This window comes from Equus przewalskii, chromosome 24 (genome assembly GCF_037783145.1).
Source record: "Equus przewalskii isolate Varuska chromosome 24, EquPr2, whole genome shotgun sequence".
Lineage (NCBI taxonomy): Eukaryota > Metazoa > Chordata > Mammalia > Perissodactyla > Equidae > Equus > Equus przewalskii.
In genome coordinates, this window is record NC_091854.1 from 32,163,769 (window position 1) to 32,180,761 (window position 16,993).

General features: G+C 36.1%; 2 protein-coding genes across 15 annotated transcripts in view; one reads left to right on the forward strand and one right to left on the reverse strand.

Annotated features, from left to right (window-relative positions):
- ITGB3BP (integrin subunit beta 3 binding protein) overlaps window positions 1-16,993 on the forward strand; it is a 71,980-nt gene that overhangs the window by 41,903 nt on the left and 13,084 nt on the right. For all 11 annotated transcript variants that reach the window (XR_011532358.1, XR_011532356.1, XR_011532355.1 and 8 more), the window contains 4 exons: window positions 4,413-4,482; window positions 14,906-14,984; window positions 15,410-15,500; window positions 15,946-16,005. Coding sequence is in view for 8 of the 11 variants with exons in the window: in XM_070591887.1 (XP_070447988.1) it covers window positions 4,413-4,482; window positions 14,906-14,984; window positions 15,410-15,500; window positions 15,946-16,005 (300 nt within the window). In the remaining 3 variants the exon portion in view is untranslated. The remainder of the gene's footprint in view (window positions 1-4,412; window positions 4,483-14,905; window positions 14,985-15,409; window positions 15,501-15,945; window positions 16,006-16,993) is intronic.
- ALG6 (ALG6 alpha-1,3-glucosyltransferase) overlaps window positions 8,816-16,993 on the reverse strand; it is a 72,478-nt gene continuing 64,300 nt past the window's right edge. For 2 of the 4 annotated variants that reach the window (XM_070591877.1, XM_070591879.1), the window contains one exon: window positions 8,816-12,266. In XM_070591877.1, coding sequence (XP_070447978.1) covers window positions 12,177-12,266 — 90 coding nt within the window. In that variant the 3' untranslated portion in view covers window positions 8,816-12,176. The remainder of the gene's footprint in view (window positions 12,267-16,993) is intronic. The other 2 variants (XM_070591876.1, XM_070591878.1) reach the window with 2 other exon arrangements.

The following is a 16,993-nucleotide window of genomic DNA, read 5'->3' on the forward strand; positions in this document are numbered from 1 at the left end:
AACTTTCTAGGCACTTATTTTAAAATGCTACTGTAGACTTTGTTCTCTTACTGTCCCATCCATTAAATAGAAATTATGGGCTGACTGCCTTCAGCTACTATCAATTATCATGGTTACAGATACGCCCCTTAACAAGCTATCCATCCTGTGCGTAAGTTAAAGGGCGCATAATTCCGGTGCTGCTGCACTACGGCTGAAGACTGATGCTTCTCACTGTTATTTTTATCCATGTTGTCCACTTAGTTTTATCCACAGTTCGTGTATCTTTATGTAGCTTGCTTTTATTATGTTTCATTCCCTTCTTTTCCTTTACTACTTTAAATGCATTTGCAAAAGGTTTGTAGAATTTTCCATTAGAGAATAACCTAATTTTGATATGAAATTCTTTACTTCAAAATATTGTTAGTTTAATTTTGACCATATGTATTTCTTGTTCTCTGGTAGTTTATTGCTAAAATATTTGTTTAGAGATACAGAAATCTAGATTTCGTAAGTTTAATTTTTAATGTTCGAAAAGGTCATGAATTAGTGACATGTCAAGTTTCTATAATATAAAATTTTGAGTAGGCTCAAATTTAATAAAATATATTTTAGATACGCTCTGATTAGCCTAATTCATCTTTTATTGTTTAACATTTACTGAGTGCTAAGCATATATAGAAGCTACACAGAAACAAAGAAGTCTTCTCATTTTACCTAATTTGTCATAATAAAACCCATAATGAGATCTTAAACTTTTGAATGACTTTTATTTTACTTTAATCAAATGCTTTTTATCTTAAAGCTGTTCCTCCTAGGTTTGCTTTCACAAAAATGTATGAAGATGTATACATTTTTTTCAAGCTCTATAGTTCTGTTTTTTGTACGCTTGATAGATCTTTTGTTTAAAATTAAAAATTAGTGCCTTAGAGTTGGCACATCTCTATACTGAAATGTGAATAGATTTTAAGTGGATACGCACTCAATTTCCATATTGAAATTAAATATGGACTTAAGGGAACATTCCTTTTGCCCATAAAAAGGTTGGTCACGTGATCTCAGTTGACATTTAAGTGGATAATTATCACAGATTATAATACTAAGTAAGCTCTTTTTTAAAAAGCCATATAGCAAGCATTCCTGGGGTACTGGTAATGTTCTATTTCTTAACCTATATGGTTAAGATAGAAAAAGAACAATAGAATGAACCCCAAAAAGTAGAAGAAAGGAAGTAGTAAACAATATAAACAGATATTATTAAGTAGAAAACAAAGCACTAATGAAGAAAAGCAGCAAAATTAAAATCAGTTTTTTTGAAAAGACTCATCAAATAGTGGACCTCTGGCAAGGCTGGTCATTTTTTTAAGTTAGAGAAGGAACAGATGTGTGCTTGAGGGCTGTGGATTCTATATGGTCTTCTTCTTGCTAGATTGTGTGTAACACACAGTTGTGTATGTGACTGCCTCTGAATGCAGTTTCACAAAACACTGGTGATCAATGTCCCATCCCGGAATCTGGACTGCATTTTAAATGGTGTTTGGATTTTCTGGTAAGGCTCCAGGGAGCGCTTTCTCTACCTAATGAGGATGGCTTTCAACAGATCATAAGATTTAGAAGTACAGTCAAGGATGAGGATGATAATGGCTAACGTTTATGTAGTATTTTTAGGGCCAGACACTGTTTTAAATGTTATGTTAACTAAATAATCTGCATGACTCGGAGATAGTCTTATTCCCATTTTGCAGATGAAGAAGTAGAGGTGCCGAATGGTTACATAATTTTCCAGGGCCCTAAAGCTAGTCAGTGGCAGAATCAGGATCTAAACCCAGCCACCTGGCTGCAAAGACTGTGCTCTTGCCCATGATGCCATGCTTACTTATTAATAGATTACTCTAAAGTTCAGACGGGGTGAGGCTGGTCTCATGCTGCTTCCAGATACAGAACTTCACACTTGGCACACATCTCGGGCAGCACTTGGTCCCAAACCAAAAGTTAGGAGTTGAGGAAAACCTTGACCCAGAGAGGTCAAGTGGTTTGTCTAAGGTGCCACACACTAGTTAGTAACTTCTTCTAAGAGTGACGCCAGATCAAGTTGGAGCCTGTGTAGGCTAAGAGGCAGATGGGGTCCTGTTACTCTTTCAGTTAACCGAATTAATGTTATTAAACAAGAGTGGGGAGTGAAGAGCCTCTTCAGAGAATCAGTTCATGAAAAATAGCAATGTTAATGGTTCTTTGTTTCTAATTCCAAATATCTTTATTGAGTCCCATGGAAGGAAATATAATATTCTTAAAATATTACCTGTTATTGAATATAAAGGTATCACTGAGAAAATTGGAATTGCTTTTTATCTACCAGAACATTAATATTTGAGAAGCAGCAGCAGAACAATAAGTTTTAAAATCTTTCACCCAAATTAGATTGTGGACCACATTAAGAAGCATTTGGCTCACATATCTCAAATTGCTCATCATATATTTAAAATGATAGTAGTTTATCAGCTCTCTTGACATACATATCATCTGTTCCTTCTCCTGCGTAAAAGAAAATCAGTCTTGCCAGAGGCCTAGTTATGATACAATATTTTTGAGAGAAGGCGTAAGGTCCAAAGTAACAGTGAGGGAAATTATTGTTAATTAGTTTCTGAATCAACTTACTTGGTAAACTTCTAAATACCAGAGAATAAAAAATATACTTTAGATAAGCTATTCCCCTAGTAATAGGAGCGAGTAAGAGTAATGGAATAAAAATTAAATGAAGAAAAAAATGTAAACTAGCATTGGAAAGTCTGTTCCAGACAACGTATTTCTTAATATGTTAATAAATGACATTTGGAAACTTAAAGGAGTTGCCCTCGTGTTATCTGTGTATCTGGTCTCGTCTGGAAGCGTTGGCTCCTGCTGCAGTGTTGTCCAGAGCTGCGCTGCCCCTGTGTGTGGATGCTGGGCGTGTGGAGCGCAGCTCTCTGAGTGGGGGAGTGCTGTGAGCGTAAAGACACACTAGATACCAAAGACAGTGTGAAAAAGGATTTGAGTTCTCTCATTAATAATTTTATTTTGATTCTATGTTAAAATTATAATATTTTGGGTGTATTGGGTTAAATGAAATATTAAAATTTATTTAATCTGTTACTTTTTAAAAAAATTTTGCTAGTAGATTTTAAATTACGTAGGTGGCTCACGTTATATTTCTGTTGGACAGGGTGAGATATTTTTTCATGGTACATTGTATCAAACAATTTTTTAGAAAAATAATAAGAACATTGAGTAAATAATAGTTTCTGTTCCAGTTGTTGAACAGGTGGAATTACATAAAAATATGTAGTGCGAGGAGGGTGTCACTGTGTATACAAAGTGATAAAAAGTGATTTGACTATTTTTCATTAGTAGTAAAGAGTTCAGATTATTCATTCATTTGCTTGTTTATTCATTCAATAAACATTTATCAAAGGCCAGTATGTGTAAGACCCTGAGAATCTTTATGTTAATATGTCCTCAGATTCTTGTTTGAAGTATCTAGGTGTGTAGTGCTATAAAGTAACGCAGAACAAAGAGCTGAGTGGTCAGCTCATAGAACAGCTGTCTACTTGCCCACTAAGTGCAGACCTCGTGTTCTGCTAGAGCCATATGGTCAGACTTACGTTTCGACCCAGCACACCGTGGAGGGATTGTAACTTAGTTACATCCATGTTTTCATCTGTGCTTCTGTCAACTTGCAAAAACTTAGAGAAGTGATGGCATCAGATAACTACACAGCCTTTTAAATGGATGGAATGTAATCACTTATTTCTTTATTGTTACCTAAATAAATACTAAAATGAAATATTTTAGTAGGCACTAAAGATCTTTCAAGAATTTAATCAATGTGCATTTAAAGAGTCGGGTACTTTTACCCCTAAAATCAAATTTATTTATTTTACTGTGATGTCAGTAGGACCTTACTATTTTCTAGACGTGAGTATCACCAATCCCTTGTTAACTTTGAGACCAAAAATAGGGGTGAAATAATGCAAACTGGAAACTTTAATGTGATATTTTTGATTAAAATACTTGATAGAAATATTCTTTATCTAGTAAAGTTTACTAATGTATTTTAAGCTAATTATATTATCAAATTGGGTTGTTCTTGTTTTCTCTTTAGTATACCAAGCCCCAGTGGAAATTTTATTCAGAAGATTGTTTTTTCTGTGTAATGTCATCATGAGTAAAAAATTGGGAGGATCGAAAATAAAAAAACCAAAATAGCTATTGGAAAGTTATTCATAATAGTGAAAAATTTTTCCCATAGCAAATCTCAGGATACTTTTTCTTTTCCTACTTCCCCTTCATTTGTCTTCCCTTTTATTTTCTATGTAAAATTTGGTGATCTAAATTCTGTTTAAAACTTGACAGTTTTCCCTTAACTTTATGTTCTTCTTTTTATTCCACATGTGTAGGAAAGAGAAAAAAATTGAATTGCCTCAGTTTAACCCAAAGAAAGGAAGCTACAACAAAAGACAGTGATGAGTAAGTTTGTTGTTTTTGAAATAATCTGCACGTGTTTTGAAAGAAAAGGGTCATATGTGTTAAAGTGATAATTTAAGAGGAATCATTTCTTTGCAGAATGTAATAAATAGTTTATACCTGAGTTGAAGTATTCTTTCTTAAAGACGTAGAATACTTTATTTGTGATGTGTTTTGCAGTGTTCATACGATGGTGATATATAAAACCTTAATTTTAATAGTCATAACAGACTAGCCTAGGGTAAAAGTGAGGCACACGCCCTTTCCAGATTTACGTGGATGGAGATGGAGTACATTGCCTGGGGACAAAGTGCTTAACAAATAGCGGATTCAAGAGCTAGAACACAGTGGAGCCAGCAGAGTCAGGGATCTGGAGGACCCTGGAAGGCTTACCTGCCAGCAGTCAGCCTTTTCACAGTGGCCTGCCAGTGGTGCCTTGAATGGAGCCATTATCTGCAGAAAGCTACTGCCTGTGTATTCTGGAAAGAAGATGTATATCTCTCCACTGAGGCTGGGCAAAATTAAATTAAGCAGAACAGGGGGTTAAATTTTCGAAGTAGTTCATTTGTTCAGCTCATTTCCTTTTGGCTGTGTGTGCCACAAGTGTGATGGACGGGTAAAGATGAGGAAAACGAAGTTTCTGCCCACTGGGAGCTTGGGGTCTTATGTTGTAAGTTAGTAATCCTTCCCCAACTTAGAAACGAGTTATAGGTTATGTTTCAAAATGTTTTTAAATCTTTTGAGTAGAACTCAGGATGCGTTTTCCATGCAAGTAGTGTAATTTGTGCCTATAACCCCAGGTCAGGGCCACAAGTCTATTTTTTTCATCATGTAGCTGAACTATAGTATTAATGAGTTGTAGTCTAGATTAAAAGATATGGAAGGTGGTGCCAGAGTACAGTAGGGACAAAGGGAGGCATTTCTCCAAGAAGCCTCCTTGCTAGGCATCTCCTCCATCTATCACGTCCCCTTTGTCTGCTTTTTTTTTTTTTAATAAGATTTTATTTTTTCCTTTTTCTCCCCAAAGCCCGCCGGTACATAGTTGTATATTCTTTGTTGTGGGTCCTTCTAGTTGTGGCTTGTGGGATGCTGCCTCAGTGTGGTTTGATGAGCAGTGCCATGTCCGCGCCCAGGATTCGAACCAACGAAACACTGGGCCGCCTGCAGCGGAGCGCGCGAACTTAACCACTCGGCCACGGGGCCAGCCCCCTTCCTTGTCTGCTTTTTGCAGCTGCTTCCCCTAGCCGTGCTCCCCGACCCCACATAACTTCATGTGTCCTGGCCCACAAATATTTTTATTGTAAATTACTGCTCCTTCCTCCTTCCTGTAATCAAAGTTCCCATTTCCTCAGGGAAGCCAATCTCGGCTAGAATTTAAGAGGAAACCATTTTTTTGTGTGTTTAAATTATTTAATATATTTTAAAATAGGCAATATATGTACATAGTAAAAAAACTCAAATTGTACAAAAGGACATATAGTGAAAGCAAGTGGCGAGTGACAATTTTTGAATCATATATAATCTTACATTTGAACGCAGATAATCTGCTAAACCAAATGAATTTCTGCCACGTTTATAAGATACAACAAAGCTGAGAGGCAGGGGCAGGCAGTGCAGGAGCAGGTGGTTCTGGACAGCAGCCACACCGTGGAAGCGGCAGAGCTTGCTATTGCTGTCCCCTGGAATCAGCTCTGCGTCCGCAGTTCTGGCCTTTCTTCGCTTCAGCCCTTCTTTCTTCTTCTTAACCCACCAACTTGCTCACAGCTCCAGGTTTTTAGCGACAGCTCCTGGAGCAGGGAGCTTTCTAGTAACAAAGGAGGCCCAAGAACCTTGGCTGTAGGTCACTTAGGAATTTACTGTATTTATTTAATTCCTCTTACTATTTGTTTCTAAAGATCCCTGTTATTTATGCATATCACTCCATGACTTGATATTACAATTAGTGAATTTAAGTACAAGCCAAGATATTTTACAGTATATAAAAATTGTGTTTCTGATTGTTTTTTCCATTCATTATTAAACTACTCAGTCCTAGTAAATAGAACTATTTTATTAGCTTCAGTAATGGATTCTTCATTTATTTATTCCATTTGTTTAGATTTCTTTTATTATTTTATGAAATCATTCTCAACCTTTGGATTTTTAAAATCTGAAATTAAACTGAATGTTGCACATTTTTAAATCAATTTTAAATGATTATAACATTTTATGTTTTGTTCTCACAATTGTATAGGTTAGGGTTCTCCAGAGAAACAGAACCAATAGCAGATACATATATGTAATATAATATTTGATGATAAAATTTGTTACTGATGTAGTAATTATTACTAATAATGGATTAATAATGAATTGTATATATAATTACATATAGAGAGATTTATTCTGAGGAATTGGCTCATGTAATTATGGAGGCTAAGTCCCACGGTCTACTGTGTGCAAGCTGGAGCCCAGGAAAGCCAGGAGAATAATTCCAGAGGAGCCATGGTGTAAATTCCAGTCCAAGGGCAGGAGAGCAACATCCCAGCTCCACCAGGCATCCCTCAAGCTAGTCTTCCTTTTAGCCGCTTTTTGTTCTATTCAGACCTCAATGGATTGGATGGTGCCCACCTACATTGGGGAGGGCAGTCTATTTTACTGAATTATTACTAAGATGGTTGCACAGTGGTGATTTTCTAACTCCATAGTTCCTTCTATTAGTTGGCTCTTTTTTTCTTTTTTTTTTTTTTGGTGAGAAAGAGTGTCGCTGAGCTAACATCTTTTACCAGTCTTCTTCTATTTTGTATGTGGGAAGCCACCACAGCATAGCTTGATGAGCGGTGTGTAAGTCCACACCTGGGATCCAAACCTGTAACCCCCAAGCTGCTGAAGCAGAGCATGTGAACTTAACCACTGTGCCACAGTGCCTGCCCCCTAGTTGACTTTAAGTTCCTGAGTTCATAGTGATAGAAGGTTTTTCCTTGCCTTCCCCCTTTCCATATTTGCACCCCTTCTCAAACAGTAGATGTCCGGCTCCTAACAGCAGTAAGATATTTGCACATTTGCTTAACCCTACAACCTACACAAAATAGTTTCAGAACGTCTGCTCTCACAGCACTGCTAAAACCAAACCTGCAGAGCGTTTAGGGTTGTGTGCAGTCTGTCTGTCTTTAGTTTGAAGGGACATAGTCAAGTTACCATGTTCAGAACTACTTGGACTCATTCTTCATTTGAGGAATTAGTTATTCATTAGAAGTAGTTAAGCTCTCTTGTTTCTGTTTGAATTCAATTTTAAATTTTTTCTCTCTTCCTTTTTGATTTAATAATATTTTTGACTATGTAAAACATTAATCTGATTCTAAAGGTCAAAACTTAAGAAAAAATGTATACTCAGAGAAGTATTACTCCCTGTATGTAACCAAATTCATTTATTTTTGATTTACCTTTCCTGTGTTTATTTTTATGAAATTAAGCCATTTCACTTATTTTTTCCAATTTCTCTTCTTATACAAAGATGGCATACGATGTGTACTCTTTTACACTTTTCTTTTTTCACTTATGAGTGTGTCCTGGAATCACTCCCTATTAATCGCCTCGGCAAGTTTTAAATGTAAGAATTCTACCAACAGGAAAATATGGTTCCGTGTTCTAGGTTAAATTTTTTTTCCCCAGAAAACAAGCAGTTAGTGACATGTCAGTAAAGCTCATTTATAAACAAACACCTACACATTAATATTTTATGTGAACTTCCATATCCTTTATTCTCTGAAAGGAAAATATGTTATATAATTCACTGCCATTGGCTTCTCTTTGTCTTGGCAAGTTGCTGCTGTTGCTGGCACTGCGATGAAAATGCAGTAATGGTGACTGTCCTTCTGTAAGGTTTATTTTCATTAAACTTTTTATTTTCAGATAATCATAGATTCACATGCCATTCTGACAAGTAAAACAGACGGATCATGTGTACGCTTTTCCCATTTTCCTGACATGATAACATCTCGCAAAACTGTAGTACTATCAACCAGGAAATCGGCATTGACGCGATCCACAGATTTTATTCAGATTTGCTAAGTTTTGCATGTACTCATTTATATGTGTGTGTATGCATTTAGTTCTGTGCAGCGTTATCTCCTGTGTAGTTCATGTATCTGCCATCACAGTGAAGGTACAGAACAGTCTTATCACCACAAGGATCCCCCGTGTTGTGTAAAGTTTATTTTTAATCACTGGTTTATTCTCTTGTAGGCAGAAGAGTAACTTTCTTAGATTTTTTTTATTTCTATAATAATCCAAATGAAACCTTTTTAATAGTAATGAGTTATGACAACTGGGTTTTGTTTTTTGTTTTTTATATATACAATTTGATTGTGACAACCACTGTTCAGAATTATGAGTTTCCCTTTACTGTATTTTAAGTATTCAATCATGCAGCAAGAATAGTGACCTATGGATCACTTTCTGCTTGGATGAGGGTCTCTGGGGGTGAGTTAGTTGAAAATGTTTATCAGAAACTTAGGATGAAGATAGTTATGCCTGTGTTCTGTATGTGAGCAGAGACTAAGAGGGAAACTAATATTTATGAGAGACTTATTTTCAACTGTTGAAAATTTTTGATGTGGAAGAATGAAAACTTTCCCTCAAATATCAGTAACAAGACAGGTGTGCCCACTTTCACTGCTGGTAATCAACATTTTATTGGAAATTCTAGCCAGGGCAGTTAGACAGGAAAAAGAAATAAAAGGCATCCAATTTAAAGGAAATAAAACTCTCTCTATTTGCATATGACATGATCCTACATAGAAAATCCTGAAAAACACACAAGAAGCTGCTAGAGTTAATAAAGTCAGCAAAATTGCAGAGTACAAGATCAACACACAAAAATCAGTTGTGTTTCTATACACCTGCAATGAACACTTTAAAAAGAAAATTAAGGAAGGAATTCCATTTATAGTAGCATCTAAAAGAATAAAATAGCTGCATATAAATTTAACTAAAGAGGTAAAAGACTTGTACACGAAACTGCAAAGCACTGCTGAGAGAAATTAAAGAGGATCTAAATAAATGGAAAGACATCCCGTGTTCATGGGCAGGAAGATTTAATATCGTTAGGATGTCAGTGCCTCTACCCAAAGTGATCTACTAATTTATTGTAATGCCTATCCAAATTCCAACAGTATTTTTTGCAGAAAAGGGAAAGCCTATCCTTGAATTCATATGAAACTGCATGAATGGACATTGAGGACTTTATGCTAAGTGAGATGTCACTTATAGATGAAATCTAAAAAAACAAACTCATAAAAACAGTAAAATGGTGGTTACCTGGAGATAGGGTGAGGGCACAGGACAGACATTCTTTAAGGTACAAACTTGAAACGAGAATTGACTAAGCTTTAGAAATCTAATGCACAGGACAGTGAATACAGACAACAGCATTGTAGTGTAATCAGCAAACATGCTAAGAGACTAGAACTTAATTATTCCATCCACTGAAGAGAAATGAGAACTCTGTAACATGATAGAGGAGCTAGAGATCACTGCCATGGCAATCCTATTACAGTGTGTAATCTATCAAATTAACGTGTTGTGCACCTCAAATTTATACAGTGTTATATGTCAAATACATTTCAATTAAAAAAAAACTGCAAGCAACCCTAAATAGCCAAAACAATCTTGAAAAAGAAAAACAAAGTCAGAGGACTCACATTTCCTGATTTCAAACTTACCACAAAGCTACAGTAATCAAAACAATATGGTACTGACATGAGGGTAGATATATAGACCAATGGAATAGAATTGAGAATCCAAAAATAAACCCATGCATCTGTGGCCAACTGATTGTTGACAAGAGTGCCAAGTCCGTTTAATGAGGAAAGAATAGTCTCTTCAACAAGTGCTGCTGAGACAACGGGATTTCTGTGTGCAAAAGAATGAAGTTGGACCCCTACCTCACACCACATACCTAAGTTATTCAGTCCTAAAAAGGAACAAAGTTCTGGCATGCTACAACATGATGAGCTTGAAAACATATGCTAAATGAAATAAGCCAGATGCAAAAAACAAATACTGCACAATTCCAGTGATATGCAATATCTAGAATGAACAGATTCAAAGAGACTAATTTAGAGATTACCAGAGGCTGAGAGTTATTGCTTAATGTTACAGAGTGAGTTTGTGGTAATGGAAAAGTTTTGGAAATAGATAGTGTTGATGGTTGTACAACATGGAAGTATAATTAATACCACTAAATTGTGCACTTTAAAATGGTTAAAATGGCAAATTTTATGTTACGTATATTTTGCCACAATAAGGAAAAATTTTTAAAGAATAAAAAAACAGCTAAAGAAAACCTTTCTGTGAAAGCCTTTGAGAATATAATGGAATAAATAGACCTAAACACAGGAAAAAAATTTTTTTTGACAAAGCATCAAATTATTTTTATTGTCCACATTTTTTTTTTTATTTAACCAGTATTTCTTCAGAGAAAATGCTTTTAATTAATTTTGATGTGCTAGGAATCACCTGGAAATACATATTTCTAGGCCCCATCTATTCTTGATTCATAGACCTTGACTGCAGCCTGGTAATTTGCATTTTTAACCGTCTCACCAAGGAATTCTCATGCCAGTGGTGAGTTACACCGTGGGGAAATATTGTGTAGTGGATAGGAACACAAGGGTTCAAGTCCCGACTGTGCCCCCTACTGTGTGACCCTGAATAATTAAATACGTTCTTTGTGCTTCAGTTTCTGTATCTGTAAAACAGACATCGTGTTTACCACAAAGAGTTGTATTAAAGATTAAATAAGATATAGCTTGTAAAGTAACACATACAGAGCCTTAAACGTAGAAAGAGCTCAAAAAAATGTTAGCAATATATTTCATTGTTATAATCCAGCTATCATCATCCAAAATAATCAATTTAGATAGAGTGAGATAGCGGCTCAGTGACCTATGACCTTTTTCTGTGTCAGGCATGGTATTGTGAGGATAAAGAAAAACCTGGGGATTCTACCCTGTTGTGTACATGTAACTCACGTTTCTTGAGATTTTATAAAAATACAGTCTCGCACAGACAGTGACTTTCAGATAGATTTTCAGTCCTGGAATTGATTAAGAGTTCATTTGTAGCCTTGAGAGTATAGCATTGGTAGACTGGTAAGGCGGAAATCTGCATGTGAGCCTACTTTCACTGCGGAGGAGTAGAGAGTGGGTCAGACCATTATTTTGAGTAATGGTTTGTGAAAGAATATTTATTATATTAAGTAAAAAGTGAGTTAAGCAGCATCAGGGGCCCACCAAAATCATATACTTGTGATATTGACCATCAGTGCTACTCTATGATTTCTATAGCACCCATGGCTCAGGCCAGGAGAGAAGAAAACAAATAGGCAGGAAACCCAGGATCACGCATTAGAAAGACGTGTGCATGGCAGAAGCTTAAGAGGCTGAGCTAATTAACTTCCTTTTTTAAAAAACATGTTCCCTGCTTTACTGAAGTATAATTGACAAATTGTATAAAGTATATAATGTGATGATTTGATATGTGTATACATTGTGAAATAATTACCACAACCAGATTAATTAGCACGTCCATCACCTCACATAGTTTCCTTCTTTTTGGTGGTGAGAATGCTTTAGATCTACTCTCTCAGCAAACTTCAGGTATACAACACAGTATTGTTAACCGCAGCCACCACGCTGCGTCAGATCCCCAGGACTTCCTCATCGCGTGAATGGAGCTTCTTCCCTTTGACGGGGGTCTCCTCTGCCCGACTTCCTCAGCGATGTAACTGAATTGATGAGCCACGAATCCTGTGATTGAAAGGAGGTAAAAAAGAGAAACCTGGAAGATGAGCATATTTCACTTGGATCTAGGGATGGATGGTTGCTGGACCAGGTCTTTTTGATTCTGTTTATTGATTCATCATATTTATTGGGTACCTACTGTACTACAGACACCATGCCAGGTAACTCGGGTTGTAACGGTAAATAAAGTAGACGCTGTGGCCTTCATGGAACGTACAATTTGGTGAGGAACACGGGTGTCAAGTTATTGGAAGTTACAGAAAGGAGACATCTGGATCTCTAAAGGCCATTATCATGAGTTTTAGAGGTTTCGCCTCTTCTTGCGCTGTATCCACAATGTCTTCACGGTCAGTGTAGCAGGCACCATGGGATGTGTGCTTGGGACTCTCGAAGAAATCTCTGGGCTGCTTTCTTAGCTGCTCCCCTCCTCCCACTCCCTCCTTCCACATCCGGGATGGCCCTGCGAGCTGGGTTAATGCCTGCTGATCACCTGCATCAGTCATTTTTGGTTAGAACCGCCAATTTAAGGACAGTTTCTCTTTGTTCTTTTTGTTCTCCCCTCGGAATACATCTGAGGAACTTTATTGAGAAGAGGAAAATGATGAAGCTAAATTTGAAGCTAAGAATGGAAAACACTTGAAAGCAGTTAAGATAGGAAAAACCCAGAACTGGAGCAGAATGATAGTTTTGAAAGTCACATTACGTTTGACTTACTTGAGACTGAAGAAATTAATATGGAAGAAATTAAAAGCGTAATGAATGGGTACATTCCTCCCATAGATTTTATTTGACTCGATCATCTAATTTCTATTGTTCTTCAGAATAATACAACTTTCTCTTTGGGGAAAATGAGAGAACTCTGAATTTCACAGTGAGAATTTTCTAAGCAAATTGGAAAATGCACCGAAAATCCTGAATTTGGGGCATGCGACTTTCTCAAGGAGGGAGCTATTCATAGTTAACATACCATAAGAATCTGCCCTAAGAAAAGGCAATCTGGCAAAAAAAGTCAAGACTTGAACAACTTTTTGGTGTGCCAGACCAACTGGATCATAGTTTCTTTTTAAAAGTATCTTAGAGGACTAACCCCGACACTTTTAAAATGCTAGATACTGAAAAAAGAGGATGCTGGATTTTTATTCTACTGATGAACAAAGAGGAGGTCCGTTCAAGGAAGACCAGGGTTTGAGATTTCTTCAGTGGTGCTACAGTAGTCTTCGGCATAACACAGGGTCTGATTAAATCCTGGAGAGTGCCGTGGACTGGCGGCAGTCACGGGGCCGCTGGGTGCCGTACCGTCAACATCAGCAGTTGACAGGGTTCGTTATGAGATGAAGGGTGTGACCCAGTTTAGTCCAGCTGGAGGCAAATCTGTGTAAGAAAAGACTAGTGTTCTATAAAATACGCATGGCACCCACTCATGATTCCTTCACTCACCAACTTGAAAGAAGGAGCAACTAACTGTACCTTTGAAATTTTGCAACACAATGAACTTGAGAAATGTATTCTGCAGGAATGTTAATAGATAACACCAATGTGATTTTGAAAAGCGTTTAAATAGGATTTCTAGTTTCTCTCATAAAATCGATATTATAGATTTGTGCTCTCTGAAACAGTAGTCACTAGCCAGACACACATAGCTAATGGTCATTTGAAATGTGACTAGTCTGAAATGAGATGTGCTATGAGTGTAAAGTACACACTGGATTTTGAAAATATAAAATATGAGTAATTTTTATATTGATTACATGTTGAAATGATAGTACTTTGGATATATTGGATTAAATAAAATATATTATTAAAATTAAGTTCACCTATTTCTTTTTGCTTTTAATGTGGCTACTAGGACATTTTAAATTACATATGTGGCTTTTATTATATTTCTATTAGACTGCACTGGTATAGATTATCATATACAGCTATGAGACCTTAAAATTGGAAAAGAAACTAAAATTACAGCAATAAGGGAATGGTTAAATCATCTTTGGTATGTTTACTGGTTACAGTATTGTACAGCCTTTAAAATTGTAGACCTGTGGATATTGTGGCAAAAAAATATATATGTAATGTTATATTAAGGAAGGAAAGTATGATATAAAGTTATAGAAATGTTAGGGGGAAAAAAAAAACCTAAAAGAATTTTTCCAGAATGTTACATGCTAACTAGGAATGTGTGTAGAAGGTAGGGTTACAAGAGAAGTTTTTCTTTATTTTCAAGTTTAAAAGAGTGTGTTTGTATCTTTTTCACAGTGAAATATATTAAAGCTGTAAAACTTATTTTTTATTAAAAAGAAATTACTGGGTAACAGTGATTCGTAGACTTAGGTCAAGTTAAATAAGGAGATGGTGGCATACCAGTGTTCTCCAAGTGGAATTGTGAAGAAAGGAGCAAGCCAGCTTCCTCCCTCCCACCACTCGCTGGGGCTGAGGGAAAGTGAGACCCCAAGACAGGATGGTTGACATGCATATTTTGTTTGGAAAGGGCCAAAAGATGGGGGAGGAGTGCTTACTCTGCCACTTGGAAAAGTGTAAAGAAAAGATTAGAAAACAGAATCTAGGATCCTTTAAAAAGAATTGAAGCTCTGAAAATGACTTGCCATGTTTAAATGCTTGATCTTGCTAAATATTTTTTTCTTCATTCATAGATTCATGGTGTTGCTATCTAAAGTTGAGAAATCATCAGAAGAAATCATGGAAATAATGCAAAATTTAAGTAGTATACAGGTTTGCTTCTTTTTGGCATATACTTTTTCATACTTCTACTACCCCATCTGAAAAAGGAGAATAGGAGAGAAGCCGCAGATTGAAGAATTGAGTTCAGGAACGAATTTGCAGGGGATATGTTTAATTTACTTTTCATGAGAATTTCTTTTCTTATATGAACATTAATTAACCATAATACTTTAGTAATCTCTGGCTTTCTCACCTTTAAATTTGTAGATTATATTTAGTCTTTTTAGTTAATAAATTGTTTTTCTTCAGACATTTTAAGGCTTGCAGTAGTTGACCTACCAGAAAAAGTTAGATCTCCTGCTGTGGAGTTTACATGTTTTAGATAAAGCAGACAGTGCCCTGTGTCTCTGCTGGCCTTATCCCTACTGTTGTTTGTGGAGAACATCCTTAACTCAGTCAAGATGGCTTTCTTTCAGGCTTTGGAGGGCAGTAGAGAGCTTGAAAATCTGCTTGGTATCTCCCGTGCATCGTGTTTCTTAAGAGAAATGCAGAAAACGAAAGAACTAAGTAAGAAAAATTTATGAGTTTTCAATGGTGTCTCTCTGTTCCTTGTTTGCAAACTTAGATATATATTTTAGCATTTTTAATTTTAGAGATAAATCTATTCATTTTTCCCAAATTTAAATTTGATAGACTTCTTTATATACGTCACTACTGGACATGGGATAGAAGTCTTGTTGAAAGAATGAGAAGCCACCTGTCTTTCACGAGGATGTGTCATCTCAGGGAATCTTGAATGTGAAAGGAAAGAATGTACCTGGGAAATGTATTAGGTTTTTTTTACATAGTGTTCATTCTTTAAGATATAGTAAGATGTTGCAATTTGTGCTTGATACCTATAAATATGTATTACTCCGAATTATTTTTCCTCATGAAGTTGTTTCTTCCAAGATGAGCAATTATTCACATAGTCCATGTTAATTCTTAACATGAGGTTCTTTTTTTCTTTTAGTGACGAAAGCAACAAAACAAAAGCTGTTTGAAAAGAAGAGTTCAGGACTTCCTAACAAAGGTAAAGAGTTGTGTTTTAATTTGTTATATAAAGAGATCCTTTCATCTGATTTCACCGTTTAAAACCAGTCATCATGAGTCCTTTTTTAATTTGTTCTTTTAAAAGACCACAAATCTCATTTGAAAACCTCATATTGCATTTAGCAGACCATGTCTAATGAGATCAACCGCCCTGATGGTTGAACTTTTTAAATATCTTTTGAAATACAATTTTCAGTTTAAGATTTAAATTTTGTCATTTTATTAAATGTCCTTTTTGAGAATACAGACAAATGGGGCAACAATGCATGAATATACAGCCGCTTTTAATGGTGAATTAGAAGGATACACAAAGAATAAAAAGCTACTTTGTAATCAGTACTCTGAAAACTTTCAGATCATTAATGACGTTTGATCTCCTGTGAACTCTTATGCCTCTGAGCATTTCACAGAATGGGAAACTGAATTAGCAGATTTTAAGTTCCTATAACACAAGCACATCCACACCTCAGTAAGCCAAAATAATCATGGACTGTAAAACATTAAAACCTTTAAACCAACTTGAGAGGTCATTTTAGTATTACTGACATAAATGCCAATTAGCAATCTCTGGAAACAGAGGTAGGCCTTGAAATGATAGCCATGTTTTAGTCTACTATTTTTGAGTATCAATGACTACCATTTATTGAGGACCAATAATTACTAAGTTTCCAACACTAGGATCAGCAGATCTTTGCAGCAACACTGCAAGATGGCTATTATCATTGTCATCATAGATAAGGAGCAAAGACACAAGAAATGTTAAGTAACTTGCCCAAAGACACTGCCACTTAAGTGTCAGAACAAGCATTCCAATGAAAGACCACTTGGACCTCAAAAAATATGGTCTTTTCGTTATTCCACATTGCCTCTTCCTAAAACAAATGAAACCACCCAGTCATTGCAGCGTTCAGATTCAGACATGAGGCATGACTGAAACTGGTTCAGCAATCTAGTCGTTAGCCTGTGTT